The following is a 20,310-nucleotide window of genomic DNA, read 5'->3' on the forward strand; positions in this document are numbered from 1 at the left end:
TGTGACTGGGGCCTATGCTTTTAAGAAGGTTGTTGAGATCAATAATAGTAAGAAGATGACTGGATCATAAACAAGAAGTGATATTTTCAAATGAAGATTTTTATATACCAAATATAAACATTTTGAGTGCTTCTGGAATGTAAAGAAGTCATTTAAATATGTGACTAAACATAGTCTGGTGCTTTTGAATGTAAAAGAGAATTTAGCAGTTTAGCATTTGATTTTTTTAACTTGATGTTTCGAAATAATTTGACTTACGGACTCATTTTTAAAATGGCATAGAGTACATTGCAAAAATGGTCTCCTCTTCCCTAATATTGACAACTGTCAGAATCATGGTGCAATTATCAGAGCAGGAAATTAACATCGGCACAATACTCGGAACTGAACTACAGACCTTGTGTGAACTTCACCTGCTTTCCAGGTTCCATCTCAGGATCCCACACTGTATTTAGTTGTCATGTCTCCTTATTCTCCTTTAATCTATGACAGTCCCTCAGTCTGCTCCATCTGTCGTGACCTTGACACTTTTGAAGAGTACTGGTCAGTTATTTTGTAGACTGTCCCTTAATTTGGGTTGGCCTGATGTTTTCTCATGATTGGATTGAAGTTATGCATTTTTGGCAAGAACATCGCAGAGGTGATGCTGTGCTCATCATATCAGGGGTACCTGATGTTAATATGTCTCATCACTGGTGATGTTGGAGCCCTTGGTTCAGGCGGTGTCTGCCAGGTTTCTCCACGGAAAGTTATGATTTTTCCCTTTGTAGTTAATAGATATCTTGAGGGAGATACTTTGAGTTTATGCAAATACTCTGTTTCTCCCTAAACTTTTGCCCACTGATTTTGGCATCCACCAGTGGATCTTGCCCACAACAATTATTACTGCCTACTGGTCAGCAGTTGATTTCTAAAAGACCACCTACTATTTCTGATTTTACCAAAAGTGGGCAATAGCATTGCCTAAACTGAATTTGTTGACAGGAGTTTTGATCCAAAGTGGAGGGATATCCTTTCTCTCTATAAATGGAGCATATAGATTCACATTTAATTAGGTTTGCTCAAAGTTACAGAATGAAGACATTTCTTAGAATATTTTTCAGAATTATTTTCTCCCACAATTTGTAATTTCTCCATAAAGAAATTTAGACTAAGGGCCAAACCTTGTTGTTTTACAATAAGAATAAAATTTTAAAAGTTAAAAGAGACTATTTATTTTATCTTTTTATTTCAGGTTCTGTAAAGGCACCTGCCAAAACAGAAGATCTTATTCAGAGTGTTTTAACAGGTAAATACCACCCTTTTCCCCTGTGGAATTAGGCAGCTGAATATTACAGAGTGTAAGTATTTAGAGGAGAGGAGATTTCCACTCATCTCTGAAAATTAACATCATTTAAAAAATCTACAGATATAAAATCCTAGTTTAGGCCACGTTATATGATGTAATCACAGAGAAGTAACCATACTTGGCAGATAGGACTCTGTTGGTATAATAATAATGTAATTTCACAAGATATCTATTTAAGAATCAAAGAATAGTTTCATACTGGAAATGTGACCCAGTGAACAGGAATGCGTGTCTTCCCAAGGTGCCAGCAATACACTAATGAGAAATGCAGAATATGATCCATTTTTGACCATAGAATACAGAGTGTTAGAGAAATGTGATAAAGTTTGGAAATATAAAATTTGATTAGTTACATAAACTGGTGGGACTAAAACTGGTATATGCTTTCTTTAATACAATTAGCAGTATATAGTAGAGTCTTAAAAATTTTTGTAATAGTTGGCCCAATACACAACAGAAATGTACACACATGTTCACCAAAAGCAGCACTATTGGTAAAAGACCAAAACTGCAAACAACCCAAATGTCCATAAACAGTAGGGTAGATAAATAAATTGTGGTATATTCACAGAATAAGATAGGATACAGCTGTAGGAATAAATAAACTACAATCCCACACATGAAAAAATTTACAAGCATAATGTTGAAATACAGAGTCCAGATGCAAAAGAGCACTTTCTTTATGATTCCATCTACATAAAGTCCAAAACCAGGCAAAACTAATTGATGCTGCTAGATACACGGATTTGGATTATACTTAGTGGGGGTAGGCACCAAAAAGAGGACCTTTGGGGTGCTGATAATATTCTGATTTTGTTCTGAGTGATGATTATTGAAACATGTTCATTTTGTGAAAATTTATAGGACTGTGCATTTATGATTTATATACTTTTGTGCATGTGTTTATATTTCACCAAATTAATACATAAAATATGCGTGGAAAAATTACTTGAGGAATGTATTAAAAGAAAACAAAACATGTTGTTAAAGATTTAGTTCCATGGGAAATAATATAATGTTAACACACAAAACAAGCGACAGAAGTATGAATAGAGCATGATTCCAATGTTATTTAAAAATAAATAAATGCATAGACAAAAGGGAATGGGTCTGTATCAACATATTAGCAGTGATTATCTCTCGTGGCTTGTTTATGAGTGATATTTGTTTCTTTAGATAAATGGACATTACCTGTATGCTTAAAAGCATATTCAAAGAATAGCCTTTCATCCATAGACTTTTTAAAAAATAGTATTTTCTGTGGAATTGCTTTTTTAAATCTTAGGTTGGAACATCTTGGACCCTATTGCTCAACTTGCCTTAGCTGATGTGCTACACACCATTTTTAAAGAAATGGGATTAAATCTGTCACCAAAAATGCAGCAATTCCTTACGATTATAAATTCTTAATGTAATAATTTATTATGCAACCAAAATGAGTGCATTTGGGCCTGAGGGAAACTGTTAAATAAATGATTTAATAAATAAATGAACCTGATTCTCTCCCTGGCCTCTTTCTCAAAAGGAATCGAATGTCATGAGAATAGACACATTATAAAAAAGGGGAGCATATTTCAATTGCTTAAAGACTTTAGCTTCAGGAACATAAATTATTATTCTGATTTCCATGTTTATCCACTAGATATCTCCTTTTCTATTCAAGTCTGTTATTCATGGTGTATATTATTTCTGAATCTCTTGACAGTTCTAAATATTTATGATTACATATTTTTGTTCCCAGAAGCAGAAAGTTCAAAGCATTGAAACATGTGAACTATGACGTAATCTAGGTCCAAATAGATGATAATTCATTGAAGTTAAGACACTCTCAATTTTAAGGCACCCCACTATTCATGGATGGCTAAGAAAGAAAAACACTAGTACACTCTATTGACTATGAGATGCATCTTAATTTCAGAAATGTTAACATATTTTTAAAATGCATATTCTAGAATTCATGAAATATGTCAATAAAATACAGAATGTTTTAAGGTCAAGCTCTGTCACATTAAATGTTTTCTCAGTGCTGGATTAAAAATATGTCGTAATGTAAGCTGCCTCCGCCCTTATGGTGCCTTTGGGAAAATCACGTTACTCACCTTCCCTCACTTTACTGCTTTATTCTGGAACACTGTGATGAATGGACAAACCTACAATGTCTATGCCGTGAACCGTGCCCGTTAGAGATGGGGCTGGAGAACGTGTACAATCATTTGTTAAGACTCTACAGGCATGCTCTCAGACACTGTGTTCAATACTTTGCGTGAATTCTTTATTTCATCATCATAACAACCCTAAAAATAGTAGAAGTATTGTGATCCTTAAGGTGGATGCTGTTGGTGCTTCCTCCAGATTCCCTTTCCCATCTGGTGCACCCACCTCCCAGCTGTAGTGAGTGTTGGCTAGTAACGGTTCATAGCTTCCTCTTCTCTTGAAAATTGCCTTCAGCCAAAAGTAAGCTCCCTCTCTAGTAGGCTATGCCTTCACCCCACTGACTGTCCCAAATTTGCAAAAAGCTGACCTTCTTGCCTCCAGGTGAGACCGACTCTGTGGTACAGTTCACACTGCAGAGCTTCCTGTGGGATCAGGCAGAAGCCAGGCTCCAGCTAAGACCACATTCTCGCTTAGCTTCTTCCCCTTCCCTATCCGCTGTCCTCACTCCCCTCCTCCTGAGAGCCCACTCAATAAATCACATGCACCTGAATCCCCCTCTTGGGCTCTGCTTCTAGGGAAACCGAACTTAAAAAAAAATGTACAAGTGAAAAAATTGGGTCTTTAAGAAATTTGGCAACGTAGTCTCCAAGTGAGCAAGTGATAGAGCCAAACTAGAACCCGGATATGTTTGATGTCAAAGCTCTGCTCTTAGGCGCCAGTTGGCGAGGATCAGACAAATATTGCTCAATAAGCGGGTTGTCACTCCTCTTTACGTCTGTACCTTGAGTTCTTCCATGTCTGTTAGCTCTTGTACTCTTTTGTTGCAGAAGTGGAAGCACAGACTATTGAAGAGCTAAAGCAACAGAAATCGTTTGTGAAACTTCAAAAGAAGCACTACAAAGAAATGAAAGACCTGGTCAAGAGACACCACAAGAAAACCACTGACCTTATCAAAGAACACACTACAAAATATAATGAAATTCAGAATGACTACTTGAGAAGGAGGGCAGCTTTGGAAAAGACAGCCAAAAAGGATAGTAAGAAAAAGTAAGTTGAATGAGTATTGTTTGATTGTTTGTCTTATAGTATGAAGAAAGAGAGACATTTACATGGATTTTTGATGTTTTATGCCGTATTTTGGACCTACATCACTGCAAGAAGGAAAGCCACCCGACTCCCTCCATTCTCTACAGCTCTTGTGTCATCTCAGCTCAGTTTTGCTTGTGGACTGAATTTCTTTATTTGACCAAATTCTGAGAATAGATATGCATGAAATCCTATGTTTGAGTTCTAGCCTGTGAGACCAATACCAGTTGGCTGACTTCCCATATTATAGCCGCCGACCTGGTAGATATGAAATTTTTCCATGTACCTAGAACCTAGTTGAAGAGGTCACTTGTCTTATAGAAGAGAGAAGTCTCAACTATCCTTTGGTGCCCCATCCAAAACCCACAAAGCCTTGCACAGATAACCCTTGTGTTTGGGTCTAGGAGTCCCCATAGCCCCAAGTACCCAGATCTTGATGGGGAGAAGCACCTCTCACACATTCATTCAACCAATATGTATTGAGTGCCTACTGTGTGTCCTGGGACACAGCAGTGAACAGGACCTACGCAATTATCCCCTGCAGGTAGCTAACATGGTAATGCAGGGAACTGTGTGAGCTTGGAAGCTACCGGTCAGTGAGCTAAGAGTCAGGTTGTACTACATGCTTCCTTTCACTTCCTTACAGAATAATCTTACCTTGATGCCAGGTTATAGAGACAAGTAAGATGCATTTTTCAGATCCATGTTGTGACATGTAATTTAACATGTGCTTAACTTAAAAGCACAATCAAAACCTACTAGTTGGGTTTTAAAAAGCAATTAAATCATCATTTCTTAGAGCTGGAGCAGCCTTAGAAGCCATCTAGGTGAATTCTTGTCACTTCTTCAAGGAGGAAGCTGAAAGCTAAAGGCATTCACATCTACCCACAGTTACACAAACAGTTCAGGTAAACAGCTTGGCCTAAAACTTATCCTAAATTTCTACTTTAGTGATATGTATGTAGTTTTTTGTTACTTCACGTATTTATTTAGTTATAAGTCATATCCTGCAAAGTTTCAATAGAGTATTGACGTAGTTTGTCATAGCAGACATGTAAAAATCCTAGGAAAATAGAAAAACCACACACACACAAACATACACGCAGACTGAGTGGCTAACAGTTACCTAGACCTACTGTCCACTATGGAGTCACTAGCTACATGTGGCTATTGAGCCCTTGAAAAGTGGCTCATCGATATTGATATGTGCTAGAACTGTAAAATACATACCAGATTTCCAAGACTTCATTAAAAGAAAAGAAGAGAATGTAAAATAGCTCATATTTTTATATTGACTTATATTGATTTTATTTTAATTACATTTTGAAATGATAATATTTTGGATATTATGTTATATAAAATACATTATTAAAATTAATTTCACTCATTTCCTTTTACTTTTTAAGATAGCTACTAAAAATTTTAAATCACATATGGGAAAAAAATCAAATACGTGGCTCATGTTATATTTCTACTGGACAGCACCAACCATTTAATGTAATTTCTGTCCTTGAACACTGATTTCAGCTTTTAGCTTCTGAGAAAAGGAAATATGGGTTAGATGATTCTTCTTATCTGATTAAAGGAAACTTGCTTGCTTTTCCAAGAGAGACAAACATTTTCCCGGTATTAAATTATAAGAGAATTCATCTCATGAATCTTATACAGGCAACATTAGGCAACAAGGGATAATGTCTTCAATCCTGTTTTTACAGAAGATGCAGAAACATGGTTTGCCTGGTTATTTTTTTATACTTTCCCTCAAAAAACAAACAAACAAAAGTCCCAAAGCATCTAGTATTGAAAGATACATCAGTAGAAACTTTTCTTGAAGAGGCGAAGCTGCTGAGGTCTGATTATGTCTGTCCATCTCCCATCCTCCTTGATACATATTAAAATCCTGAAAATATCTCAGAGTAATAAATGGACATAATGTCCATTATATTAGTTTCTTAATCAAATATCCCTCGTCTCCACTGAGCTTTCCACATTATGTAAAGAGCAGATCTTTCCAAGATGGTTTCTGTCCAGACACTAGTGTGCAATGATGCTGTGTTGTTCTTAACAGCACAGACTGTGCCTTCCCCTAAGTGTCTGTCCTTGGGTGAGCTGCACTGCTGCTCCCCATACTGTGTCCTTGGGCAGATTGTCTCACTGAACCTCAGTTTCCTCAGATGTAAACTGGAGATGTTCATCCCTACTTGTTGGGTTGCGGTTAAAGCCAAAAGTAAAGTAGAGAGTGTCCGACACCTGCTGAGTGGTCAACAAATGTTGACCTGCTGCCTCTGCTGCGGTGGCTGCAGCTGATGAAAGAAACACCTTTACGTTCTGGCTACACTGACTTCCTGCTATGAGAGATGATAGATGTACTCGTTCCCATGCCAGGATGGAGGGCCACCTCAATGCTGCCATGTGATTCTGATGTATCGGGATCCACGAGCCTCGTAGAGTGTTCATTCTCATTTGGCATTGTGTATTAAAATGCAAATAGAAACATCTGAGGGAATTCTGCATCCCTTATTTGACAAAATAAGATCCTAACACCAGCTTCAACCGCCTCTCCACGTGGCACCGTTGATGCCGGCCTACTTCCAAGAGAGAGCAACAGGAATTTACGCTCTCAAGAAACTTCTACCTGTTCCAGTCGGCCGCAAGTGAGAAACAGAGGCAGAATGAGGCAGGATCTGATGTGCTGGATATCTTGGGTGTTTTAGTATTCTTTCTGCACAGGTTTCCGTATAAAGGAAAACATCAGAACTGCTCTTGTACCCCATTCCCAACACTGTCTCCTTTTCTATTGTGTCCTACAGGAAGTAAGAGCACGAAATTTGAAGGAATCACATCATATGTTTTAATAAGTTAGTGAGAAGTGCTTTGATTCATTTCAACATTAGTCCTAAACTTCTAAATATCTGTACGTACAATTCTCTGACTATGAATAACTCAAAGAAAGTTATCCTGCACAGAGTAAGCGCTCAATAACTATTTTAGAATGAACTAAAGCATTCTCCTTTCTCTTGTAACCTAAGCTTTTTGAGGAAAGTGCCATTTTGGATAGAGCCATCAATGAAGTTGGTACAGCCCCCAAAGAAACGTATTTCAATAACAGATCCTTGCTATTAAAAGATATCAAGAAACAGAACGAGTCAGCTGGGAGGGTTGCCGGTACATGGTCTCTGCACACGTTCTCTGTTTTCAGTCCTTATTACCCAGATGCAAACTTCGGCACCTCTTCAACTCCCCCGACAGACTCCATAAATGTAGAGAATACTGGAGTTGTTATGGGAGAAATGTAGCTGGGAATTACATCATACATGCCATGTTAAAAAAAATAAAAAGATTAAAGCCTTAAAAAATTCTTATTAGACATTGTTTTTCCAAAGGAGGGGAGTAACATTCTCTCCATCACCACCGCCAGGGTCCCCAGCTTCCTGGCTTCCCTTTTCTGCCCCTTCCTCTTTCTAGAACAACACAAATTTCATCCACTTTCTGTGTTTGGAGACCCTCTGCTGCTAAGCTTGTCCTTGGCGTATCAGCCTCTTTCTCAAGTGGTTTGCTGGAATATTTATTTCCAAACACGGCACTCTCTCTCAGAGGAACTCTGGTGAACAGCCTTCCTCCACCTTGTCATGACTCATTTTGTGAGTAAGCTCTGTGTCTCTGCAGGTCGGAACCCAGCAGCCCTGACCATGGTTCATCAACCATTGAGCAAGATCTTGCTGCCCTGGATGCTGAAATGACCCAAAAGTTAATAGATTTAAAGGACAAACAGCAGCAGCAGCTGCTTAATCTTCGTCAAGAACAGTATTACAGTGAAAAATACCAGAAGCGAGAACATATTAAATTGGTAAGTCTGAGAAACGTGATTTATGTTTGTATAGCTGGAACCTCCTTTTCTATAGAAAACTTTTGAAGTTCTTAGATAATTTAAACGGAGGCAGAGGCAGGTCTGGCTGGCATCTTCGCTTTGCTTCCTTACCCAGTAATCTTGTTTTGATGCCAGGTAAGATGCATTTTTCAGATCCATATTGTGACTTATGATTTCACATGTGCTTTACTTAAAAAGCACAATCAAAACTCAGTATTTGGGTTTTAAAAAGCAACAAAATCATCATTTCTTAGAACTGGAAATTGCACAGGCCACATAATGTTCACCAAGCTCCTCTCTGTTCCCCAATGAGGCTATGTTTTATTGTTTTCATTTTCCTAACTTATTTGGGGGTTATAATAGCTTTGGGGGATCTTCGAACTCTCACAAGGAATTAGAAAACACTTATCTTTGTTCAAGAAAATTAAGAACATGCTGCAAATAAATGTGCACTTTTTTGGTATCACTGGGCTCTTCAAGAACTAAAAAATTATACAGTCCAGGAGCCGACCTGGTGGTGTAGCAGTTAAGTTCACATGCTCCACTTCGGCAGCCCGGGGTTCACAGGTTCAGATCCTGGGCGCGGACCTACGCAACTGCTTATCAAGCCATGCTGTGGCAGCATCCCATATAAAGTAGAGGAAGATGGGCACGAATGTTAGCCCAGGGCCAGTCTTCTTCAGCAAAAAAGAGGAGGATTGGCAATGGATGTTAGCTCACGGCTAATCTTCCTCAAAAAAAAAAAAAATTATACAGTCCACTCTCCAACATTTAGAAAAATCAGTAGCTCAATAGCCAATATGGAATATTGTCTACCCAATTCCTGAAGCTCCCTATGAAAGGAAATGCCATCATCTCTGTTGATGATCAGTTTTGTCCTCCAAACTGTTTTTCACAGATTGTGACATTCTCTCCATTGTTGTTGATGCCTTGACACACAGTAGGGTCATGATAAATATTTGGTGACAAGTAGATTAAATGAATCAAACAATAAAGTATGTTTGAAAACAAGCTTGTGCCAAAAACAAAACAAATGAGTCACCTTAGTGGAAATTAAAGTAATGTACCTAGAGGAAATGGGTTCTGAGAGGTGTTTGTATGACCTGTCCATTTCTTTGCTGAAGGCCTGTCCACATAAGAGAATTCTGAGGCTGCTTCTGCTTATAGGTTGGAAATGGGTTGGTGGTTTAGCCATCACTGTACAATAGGTGATTCAGTGTATGATGTTGTCCTAGTTATTGGTTCCCCAGTGACCATATGCAAATGAGCAGGTCAAAATCACATGAGGAGTTTGTTAAAAATTAGTTTCCACTTGGTCAGTTATTGTCAACTTCAGCATGCATCAGTATCGCCTGAAGGCTTGTTAAAACTCAGATTGTTGGGCCCTACCCCAAATGTCCAATTCAACAGGCCTCTTGTAGGGCTGGTGGTTCTGATGCTCCTGGTCCCAGGACCTCAACTTCGAGAACCACTGTCCAATACCTAAATGTGAAGCTCAAGGATTTATTTTTAACAAGCTCCATATGATTTTGGTGGGCTGCCTTATTTGTGAGCTACTGAAGTAAGATCTAAACAGTGAAAGAATGAGCAAGGGTCAGGTTTGGTGTAAGGAGGGGATTGCCTTGTTTGATCCAAGAAAGTCAAAGTGAATTTTAATGGGAGATAATGGCTTTGGGTTACCCTGTTGCAACCACTGCCATCTAACCTTCTCCAGTACCCCACCCCTAGTACTCCAGAAAATAATAACAAAAATTAAAACTAAAACAGTAACTGTGCATTGATTATTCACAATGGAGCCATATACTCTGCTAAGCCATTTACAAAAATTGTCCAGTTTAATCCTCCATCAACCACTGGCGTTTGATACTACTGTCAGCCCATTTTGCAGATAAAAAAGCTTAAGAGAAATTTAGTGACTTTCCCAAGGTTCCCCAACTAGAAAGTGGGTGCAATTGGGATTTGAACCTTGGTCCTCTGATTCAAGAGTCCTTGCTTTATAACCATTGTGTAGATGCCTCTCTAATTCAGATTCCAAGCCAAGGTTATCATAATGACCAAGGTTATCATAATGAGGTCATTATGATAAACCTTGGCTTGAAACCTGCTGGTGATTCAGAGCACACACAGCCAACTCCTTCATGACTGGGATACTGTACCTCTCTCTTTTTTTTAAACAGCTTTATTTCACATGCCACACAATTCATTCATTTAAAGTGTATAATCCAGTGGTTTTTAGTATATTCATAGATATCTACAACCATCACCACAAACAATTTTAGAATATTTTCATCACCTCAAAAAGAACCACTGACTCATTTGTTCATTCATTCATTCAACAAATTCTTATTAGACATCTACTCAGTAAATATTTTAAAATAGTAGAGGATAAAAATGACAACAATCCTACTCTTTATGGAGCTTGCATTCAAGATGGGGGTCAGACCATAAACAAAGTAAGTTGGTAAAATACATAGTATGTCAAATGGTAATAAGGGCTTAAGAGGAAAATCAATCAGAAATAAGGAAATAGGGAATAGGATGGGGGAAGGATGAGGAGCATGCTTTGATATTTTAAATAGAGTAGCCAGGGAAGGACTCACTGGGAAGGCAGCATTTGAGTTAGGAGGTGAAGGACTGACCCAGGCAAACATATGGGGCGAGCTTTTACTAGGCAGAAGGATTAGCAGCTGCAAAGGCTCTGGGCTGGGACTGAGCTATGTGTTGGAGGAACAGCAGGGTGGCTCTGTCTGACGAGAACTATAGGGTCTTAAATCAGAGAGATAGGACTTTTAGATTTGGGGACAGATCTCTTAGGGTGTTATAGGCCTCCATATGGCCTCTATGTTTCACTTAGAGTGAAGTCAGAGCCCCTGGAGGGTTTTGAGCAGAGAAGTGACATGATCTGAAGTAACTTTCCTGAGGACCACTCTGGGGCTGAGCTGCCCAGTACCTGGTGAGGCGTGGGCCCCAGGGAAGGGCAGTACCAAAGCACAGTTCAGATGAATGGTGTCCCCATGGGTTAGAAGTCTTGGGATTCTCCAGCAGGTGACTGAAGTTGACTAACAGGGTGAATGTTACTTAGAAGACTAGACAATCCAGCCATAATCATCTGGAGTTTCCTCAGAGTCCCAACCCATGGCAAGACTCCATTCCCCAAGGAAAGAGTCATGGCAATTCAGAAGAGACGTGGCAGAATAAGAAGGAAGCCCAATACTCACAGGAGAAACAAGAATTCAGAGTGTGGTTGAGAACAGATGCCCACACATCCCACAAAGGCCTCTTGGGGAGAAGGGGACTTTTGCTGCAGAAGTGGGTACAGAAATCACAGGAAAGAGCTGCACAATCTCAGAGTCCCAGGAAGGATACCTGAGCATGAGGCACCGCATTAAATCTCACCAGGCGAGGTGTAGAAAGCTGCTCAACAGATTTTCTCCTGGAGGAGAAGGTTGGCTGGGAACTAGGGAAGACGAGGCTGAGCTCATAGGTGGGAAAATCCCACCTGAAGGGACAGAGAGCAGGAGAGGCAGTGGACCTCCTACTGGCGGTGGCAATGCCAGAACTATGCTTCTCCTCCCTTCTCCCTAAGAAGGAATGAGTGTGTCCATAGTAAAAACTTTGAAGTGTTTTCAGAAAAACAGAAATATATGTCCAAGCCGGCCTGTTCCTTTCAAGCCAAATATAAGCAACCTACTCAAAATGGTCACCCCTTCACCACTGTGATTGTGGATTTGGGTTTCAGATAAAGCCCCAGTGCCTTTGCACACACTTGTATGGGCCTTTGTTAAGAAGGCTAAGGCCTAAACACCTTAGATTTAGAACCACACAAAGTTTATTTCCTGGCCATTTTGGGGCATCCACAATTTATACTACATGCCTTTCGCTGACATGTGTATCAGAACTTTCTATCAACTCTATTTGTAATAACTAGAAATTGTTCTGCCTAGAAATCTTTTGACTGAAAGGCACCCAGAAGCCTCAGTTCTATCTTTGGTTGTGGTTCTGAATTATGAACAGGCCTCTCAGGATAAATTAGACAAATATAAGTGTAATTAAAAAGCAAGCAGGCCTCAGGTTAAAAGGAATATTTGGGTGATGAGGAAAATTAAGCAGAAGATATTTCATCTCCCAAAATTGCTTTGGGAATTAAATACAAACGTGTTTTGGTTGAAGATCATATATTTCAAATGCCAGTACCCACAGTTCAAGGATTGAGAAAGAAACTATGCATCAATAAACTCCCTGCCAAATGTTCATTAAAAACTGAATACTTGCAAAACATTCTGATAAACACTGGAGATAAAGATAAAGAAGATGCGGTCACCACACAAACTCAGGGAGCATATATTACGGTTATAATAACACATGATGAGTGAAATGATAAAGGTATTAGTATATTGATATGAAAACACAGATGTGGGAACAATTTGCCTAACTGTATAAACTAATAAATACCAAGAGAATATTTTTTGAGGTAATTGTTCATACTATCATGGGAGGCGTAAAATGCACACCAAGCTTCATAAACTCTGGAGCTTCAATGAATTTTTTATACCTGCCTAAAAAGGATCTTCCTCCAGAAAGCCCTACATCCAAATAGCTCTGCAGCCTAGTTAAAGTGTGGTCCCCAAACCACCTGTGAGTTTGTTAGATATGCAGAGTCTCAGGCCCCACCCCAGACCTGCTAAATCACAGTTTGCATTTTAATAAGAGTCCTAGGTGACTTGTTACACGTTCAAGTTAAAGAAGCTCGATTTTAGAGCCTATGAATCCTTATCTGTGCTCAAAATGCGTTTTAGAATAAGCCTGAAGTTCCTTTTAGTTGAAATGAGAAATACAGCATGCTCTCCACTTTTGACAGCTTGGTCATCAAGCTGGATGCATATCTATTGGTGACAGAGGCATGGGTCCTGTGGAAATGGTTGCTTTCCTATATTCACAATAGAAGGAAATGGTTGCTTTCAGTTAGAGGGGAGGGAAAATAAAGAAGTAAGTTTTCCCACCCCATTCAAGTTTTTGCACCCCCTAAAATCTTTCTATAGATACCTTGAGGATTTGTGGACCCCAGCTAAGGCCTCCTCTTCCAGGGAAGAACTACGGGGTTGGGGAATCAGTCTAACGTGTTTATCTGTTTTTCATTGACTGCATTGGGTGGACCCTGAGTTTTGCCTATGCCATTAGGGTTAGGTTTTAATTTTAAAAGTGACTTTGGTAAGTGATGGAAATTCTTAGGGGGTCCCTCTGAGGGTTCTCGATGACTCTCAGTAATCAGCCCCAGCATCACATTCAAACTAAACACCCACAGCCTGGTGAGAGGGGATTTTGTAGTGATGTCGATGGGGTTGCTTCTCAGTCGCAGCAGTGCTTGGCCCGCCATTTTGTCTTCTCTCTTCTTCCTCTTTTTTTAGTGGCTTCAGGAAAAGATTTCCTCATTTTCTCTTACAGTCGCCATACCCTTTATCCTCCACAAAGGCTTGTTTTCCTTTGCTTTGCTTTGCTTCCTACCTTTTCTCCTCCTCATATTTTCAGTCTTCCACATGTTCTAATTCCATCCATTTCTCCCTTCCTTCACATTGACCTCAATGATTCGAATTCTTCTTATACATCCTCCTGCCTGTCCCAACAGCAATCGTTCCTGGGCCCCAAACTAACATTACTACCCGTTGACCTGAGTTCCCCAACTCCCTGCCGATCCCAGAGACTGAAAGTTAGATTTCACAGTGAAAGCTCTGGGTGAAGATGGATCAGCTATGAATGGAATGGCCCATCAGGATGTGAGTGGTGACGAGTGAGGGTCTAGAGTCAAAAGTCCTCATTTCAGGCCGGTGCTTTCCCATTGAGTAGGTGTGTGACCACTCTGAACTTCAGTTTTCTCATCTGTCCATTGGAGATTAGAATAATCATCACTTCATTAAACTATAGGAAGGAATAATGAGACAATGTACCTAAAACACTGTTTTTAATGGAAGCCTTTTTTTTTTTTTTTTTACAATATGTGAATTGGCTTAGGAGATCTTGAGTTCAAATATAAATGTGTATTGCAGCTTTGACATCCTGCTACAGCCTGAGGGAGTGCATCATCTTCCTTTCAGTGATTTTTTTTTTTATGAGGAACATCAGCCCTGAGCTAACATCCGATGCCAATCCTTCTCTTTTTTGCTGAGGAAGATTGGCCCTGAGCTAACATCCATGCCCATCTTTCTCTACTTTATATGGGACACCACCACAGCATGGCTTGACAAACGGTGTGTTGGTGCGTGCCCAGGATCCGAACCTGCAAACCCTGGGCTGCTGAAGCGGAGCACGTGCACTTAACCACTGTGCCACAGGGCCGGCCCCACCTTTTAGTGATTTTTATCAGCATCATTTGCTGCCACAGCCTGTCTGAGAGCTAGCCTTGAATTTTCTCCCTTCTGTGGTCACCCAGCTGAAGTATATGTGCCAGGAGTAATTGCAGTGTCAGGAAGTATATCTCCACTGTAGTTGCGGTAGTGTTATCTGTCTTCCTCCAATATTCTGACTTTAATGTGGGATCATTTTTCTTGAGAAATAAATGATTTAGCTTTCCTGAAAACTTTACATTCTCCACCAAAAAAGAAATGACAAATAAAAGACTTTAGTGGTGAAATAAAGAATGAAGTAATTATCTAGATGTGTTCTTGTGGGTTTTCCTGATCATCATTGGGTAACCCTAATTGAGTTGATGTTGTTCTTTTCACATATATATGGTATTTATCTCAAATTCCATTGCTTTAATTATGAGCAAAAAATGAGCATATTTCTATATATGTATTGGCCATTTGTATTCCTCTTTTCTACAAACTGCCCTTTCACATCCATTGCCTACTTTTCTGTTGGATTGTCTCCTGTTATTTTGATCCACAGAGTTCATGCTGTATCCTTTCATGTATTATTTTAGGAGGTTGGGCAAGTTAGAGAGTATAAAGTGCACTTATATAATCATTCATTCACCAAAAGTTATTAAAGGCCTATTGTGGTCCTCACACTGGTTGGGGGATTCCCGTGTGGACCAAGCCTAAATGTGACCCCTGCCCTCAGGAGCTTACATTGGTTAAGAGCATAGGTTATGAAGTCAGACAGACCTACTAATAGTGTGCCCAATGTTATCAGTTAGCTTTGTCACATAACAAACATCTCAAAGCTTATTGCCTTAAAACAATAGCCATTTATTTAGCTCATGATTCTGTGTGTAGCAATTTGAGCTTCACTCAGCTGGATGCTTCTTCTAGTCTTGGCTGGGCTCCTTCATGTGCCTTTGGTTCAGCTGCCAGTCATCTAGGGGCTCTGCTTCTGAGGTTGGCTGACTGTCAGCTGGGTCAAGGCAGGTGACTGATCCACATCTCTTATCATCCAGCAGGCTAGCCTGGGCTTGTTCATGTGGAAGTTGGAAAGGATTCCAATTAAGAGCAAGTGGAAGTAGGCAAGGTCTCTTGAGAGGGCTTGAACTTTTTCCTTCTTCTTTGGCCAAAGCAAGTCATAGGACCTGCCCAGATTCAAAGGATGGGGAAATAGACTCTATCTCTTGTTTAGAGGAGCTGCAGATCACATTGAAAAGAGTGTGGATACAGAGAAAAAGTGAACAATTAGGGCCATTTTTTGCAGAATTCTACATACAGCCCTGATAGTTTGGATGTGAGATTCAATAAAATAATCCATGGAAGCTTAACACAGTGCCTAGTACATAGTCGTCATTCTTTACCAAAGGACAAGTTGCACAGGATTTAGAGTGAGGAGACATGACTTCCATTTTTAGTTATGTAACTTGAACTAAATAATTTCATCTCTTTGAGTGTCTGTATCCTCGTTTCTAAAACAAAAAGTTTGTACAAGAATGCTTGTAAAGTCTCCCTCTGACTGTAATGTTAGTTTCACTTAAATTATAGAATGCAGAGACAATCCAGCTCTCAGATCTATTAAAATAATAATTAGGGATTTCAGTTTAGAGCAATAAACTTTTAAACTTTGGTTTTTCTTTTGTGTGTGTGCATAATATATCTTAATATATTTTTATATGTTAATTGGTAACTATTTAGATGAAATTAAAGGGAAAAAGTCGGTAAACAGAACCATCCCCAAAGGCAAGGAAAATAATAGTTTTGACTTGTGTCAACTTAAAGAAGCTTGGGGAACAGAAGAGATTCTGCTGAAAGGAAAATTCCAAAATAGAATCCACAGTCTGATAATTTAGTTCGTGCCCTCTGGAATTACAGGACTCATTGCACTCCATCTGGCAAGTGAGGGATGCTGAGATGATATATTTTGCATTAAGAAAAAAGTAGCTGACATGCTGTGGTATTTATCTTCATAGACAGCTCTTCTGGGTCTATCTTCCAAATGCACTGTTGAAATATTAAGCCCATGATTTATTGCCCTATTTTAGTTACAAGTCACAGGACAACTCGTGTCTCCTTTAGTTAGGTCTCCTTTGCTAATTATTCGAAAACCTCCGGTTTGAACCTTCTTGCTACTTTCCCACATCTGAGTGGTAAGAAATATTTATTTATTTCATTTATTCTAAATTAGATGGCCTTGACATCTTTTAGAATTATGAAGCCTTATCCTAAAATTTTAGTGGTTTGGCTTTTTTTCTTTTTGGTTGGTTTAATGAGATATAATGATCTCATTTGACTTGATCAGATGCAAACATGTTCTTATTTTCTTTTATTTTAATCAAGAAATCCATAATTGCATCATTGGTATTACTACACCAACTTTTTAATAACTCTTGCAAATACCTTCATTAGCATTTATAATTACAGAGGGATAATTTTTGGTCTATTGTAAATTTTTACTTAAAGCTGTTTATATGAATCATTTTAAGTGAAACTTCTTTTATGATAAAAGTTACCTTTCTCATTAAAATAAATATTTCATGGCCATAAATCCCTACTTTTTATTATTTTCAGGATATTTTTTTAACCATTATTGAATTCTAAAAACACACTTGTAACCATAGGATAATATAATTTTTATAATTTATCAAAGGAACTTTAGAGATAATTTAGAAGCTATGTTTTACTGATGAGGAAACAAGGCCTAGAGAATTGAAATGGCAAATCACAAGCATTATCTAGGCTGATAAAACACCTCAAATAAAGCTCACTGTATCAAATTTCTTGATTTTTTTTTCAAACTTTGAAAATATTTTCAGTTGATAGCCTCATTAAAGAATACCAGAAATATCATTTGAGGGAGTATATGTTACATGGACCCATTTCTATTTCCCAGAAAAACTAAAAAGCTGAGATTTACCTTGGCATAATTTAAAAGTGGAAAATAATTTAAAATTTTATAGATTCATTGAGCCAAGTTATTGACATTGACTAGAAGTCTTGGTCAGATTTCCACTTTTATTTCTTTGCCCAGCAAGGAAAAAAAACATTCCAAGGATTCTTTAAACGTTTAGATTCAAGTAAGCTGCTGTAAATTCTATTTAGCTGTAGAAATTTAAAAAAAATTTCATAAGTATCAAGGAATATCTCAAAGAATGATCAAGATAGTTGCCCTTTTAGTCTAAAAATTTCTCCTCCTGAAAAGAGATGCGAGCTAGTGGAAACTGTCAGCCCCGCATGGACAGGGCCTGCCTGTTGGCTCACAGCTGGACTGTCCACACTACCACAGTGTCCAGCACATCAGAGGTGCTCAGTAAATATTGCCTGATGAATGAATGAATATTTCTCAATTTGAATGGCCAGGATACACCCTAGTATAAACATCCACCTTGTTTTTAAATTGTCAGTAATGTGTTTAGTTTGTAGATCATTACTTAGTTTAGAAACCTGATAAATTGATGCCTCCTAGAAGAAAAACAGTTTATAGAGAAAACTCAGAGTGGATGCTTTGACTGGCAGAAAAGAAGGCACTATCTTCTCTAGATATTATTGGAAGGGAAGAGAAGATGAGTTGTGTCTGAAGGGTGAACATTCTACAGTTGGCTTTTTGCTCATTTTTCAAAATTGTCCTTCTTAGAAGAGACTCCAAACATGCCAATTTCTGTCCACATATTTTTTATCCCTTTTGAGTTAAAGTCAAGGAATTAGCTTCTTCCATGGAAACCATTCTCTCACCCTTAAATGACTAAACCACGTGAAATTCAGCACGGAGTTGAGAACAAGCATGAAATTACATTCCCCCCAGGGCTTTTCTTGTTTACTCCTTAAAAGGTTTAGAACATTTAACTGGGAGAATGAGTGGTAAACAAATAAGCAAAATAATTGAAATGTGTCTATTCCTTTGGGCCAGAAAAAAAATCATACTAAAAGTTAAAATTAAATGTTGTTTACTGAATTTCAGTTTAGCATGTACTCTCTTTTTTTTTCCCCTAGGAATTCTAAACTTATCTTTTCTTCTTTTCGATCTTCAGTGAGTTTTGCAGCTAATACATGATTGAATAGTTCTTTGAGTAGAGCTTGTATGCTAATAAATACACCAAAAGTGAATGTACCCTTAGGTTAGTTAAAAAGCACTTCAGTTACTGTGAGAAAAGTCCCTCTTCTGGGTCCTATTTTTGCTTCTCATGCAATAAAAACCCTGAGTCCAAAACTCAAAGTTTCCTCCATCCTATTTGGGTGTTAAGGAGTGAAATTTTTTATTTCTGTTTTTTGTCAGGATTCTCTTGGTTGCAACAGAAACTCACGTTGGATTAATTTAGACAAGAAGAGTATGTAGTAGAAAAATACACAGGGTAGATCACATAAGGAAAGATCGACCAGCCACACCGGGGAAGGGAAGGGATGGAGATATGGGTGCTGGAGACCACTCACAGCACTTTCTATGTCTGTCTGCCTGTCTATCTGTCTCTGTCTATTTGTCTGTCTCTCTCTTCCTCTCCCTCTCTCCTTTTCTCTCTGTTTTTCTTGTTCTCCTTCGCTCTCACTCTCTCTCTCTCAACTGCTTTTTTCTGCACATTAGTATTATTCTCTTCCAAAGCAGCAGACAGGCTTCCCTTTGTCAGAAAATATAGGTACTGACCACTTGTAAGTTACATTTCTTTCTCCAATGGCAGATTAGAAAAATCTTGGGGAAAGCCTTATTAGGGTCATATGATTGGCCAAGCTTGCAACCTTAGACCAATCACCTGTGGCCAAAGTCAAGGTATGACTGGTCCACCTTGGATCAGTGCCTCCCCTGGACCTGTTACTTTGGCCAAGGGATGGGGGTAAAGAATACAGCAGCTCCCATGGGAACTACATTGGGCACAGAGCCAGTTTTCAGAAAGCAAAGGAAGTTCTTCCTGGAGAAATAATGTTGGGTAGAGAAAACTGTAGGTGAGCCCCATACTGTCTCTTTTTAGGGTAGGAAAGATAAATTATTGATGCATATATATAATCTCATTGCCAGTTTAAATGTGAATCTGACAATAGTGGCGTATTATTAACAAAGTCATAATATTAATCATTCTGCCTCCTGGACCTTAAGTAGAAGAAGTTTAAATGAAAACAATAAATGCTGTAAGGACAGAATTACAGTAAGAGTGATGGTCTTTTGAAAATAGCTGGAAAGGGCAGAATGTTACAGGGAGGGGTCTGTACTGTGGGAGAGTGGAGGAGACCAACGGGAACTGAGCACAGTGGAAGGATATTTACATATTTGTCACATTAAACACAGAGATGCTGTCCTTTTTTAAACACATATTCTCTGGGATTCAAGGGAAATACTATTTTCATTAGTTGCATGCAAAAGCCGCATTTAAAAAAATACACCTGGATTTCACAATAAGGCATTTATTCCTAAAGGAACAAAACTTAGCTTGTTAAATACCAAAATTATATAGTTTTGAAAGTATTTTCCATAAGACAGCTCATTGCTTGGACACAATGCTCCATAGCTATCACCA

At 38.7% G+C, this 20,310-nt stretch overlaps 1 protein-coding gene across 2 annotated transcripts in view; it reads left to right on the forward strand.

Annotated features, from left to right (window-relative positions):
• Window positions 1–20,310, forward strand: part of PLCB1 (phospholipase C beta 1) — a 684,700-nt gene that overhangs the window by 580,265 nt on the left and 84,125 nt on the right. For both annotated transcript variants that reach the window (XM_004433764.3, XM_004433765.3), the window contains exons 25-27: window positions 1,235–1,288; window positions 4,330–4,549; window positions 8,255–8,435. In XM_004433764.3, coding sequence (XP_004433821.1) covers window positions 1,235–1,288; window positions 4,330–4,549; window positions 8,255–8,435 — 455 coding nt within the window. The remainder of the gene's footprint in view (window positions 1–1,234; window positions 1,289–4,329; window positions 4,550–8,254; window positions 8,436–20,310) is intronic.

The sequence above is a fragment of the Ceratotherium simum genome, chromosome 21 (assembly GCF_057802395.1).
Source record: "Ceratotherium simum simum isolate JZ-2026a chromosome 21, ASM5780239v1, whole genome shotgun sequence".
Classification (NCBI taxonomy): Eukaryota; Metazoa; Chordata; class Mammalia; order Perissodactyla; family Rhinocerotidae; genus Ceratotherium; species Ceratotherium simum.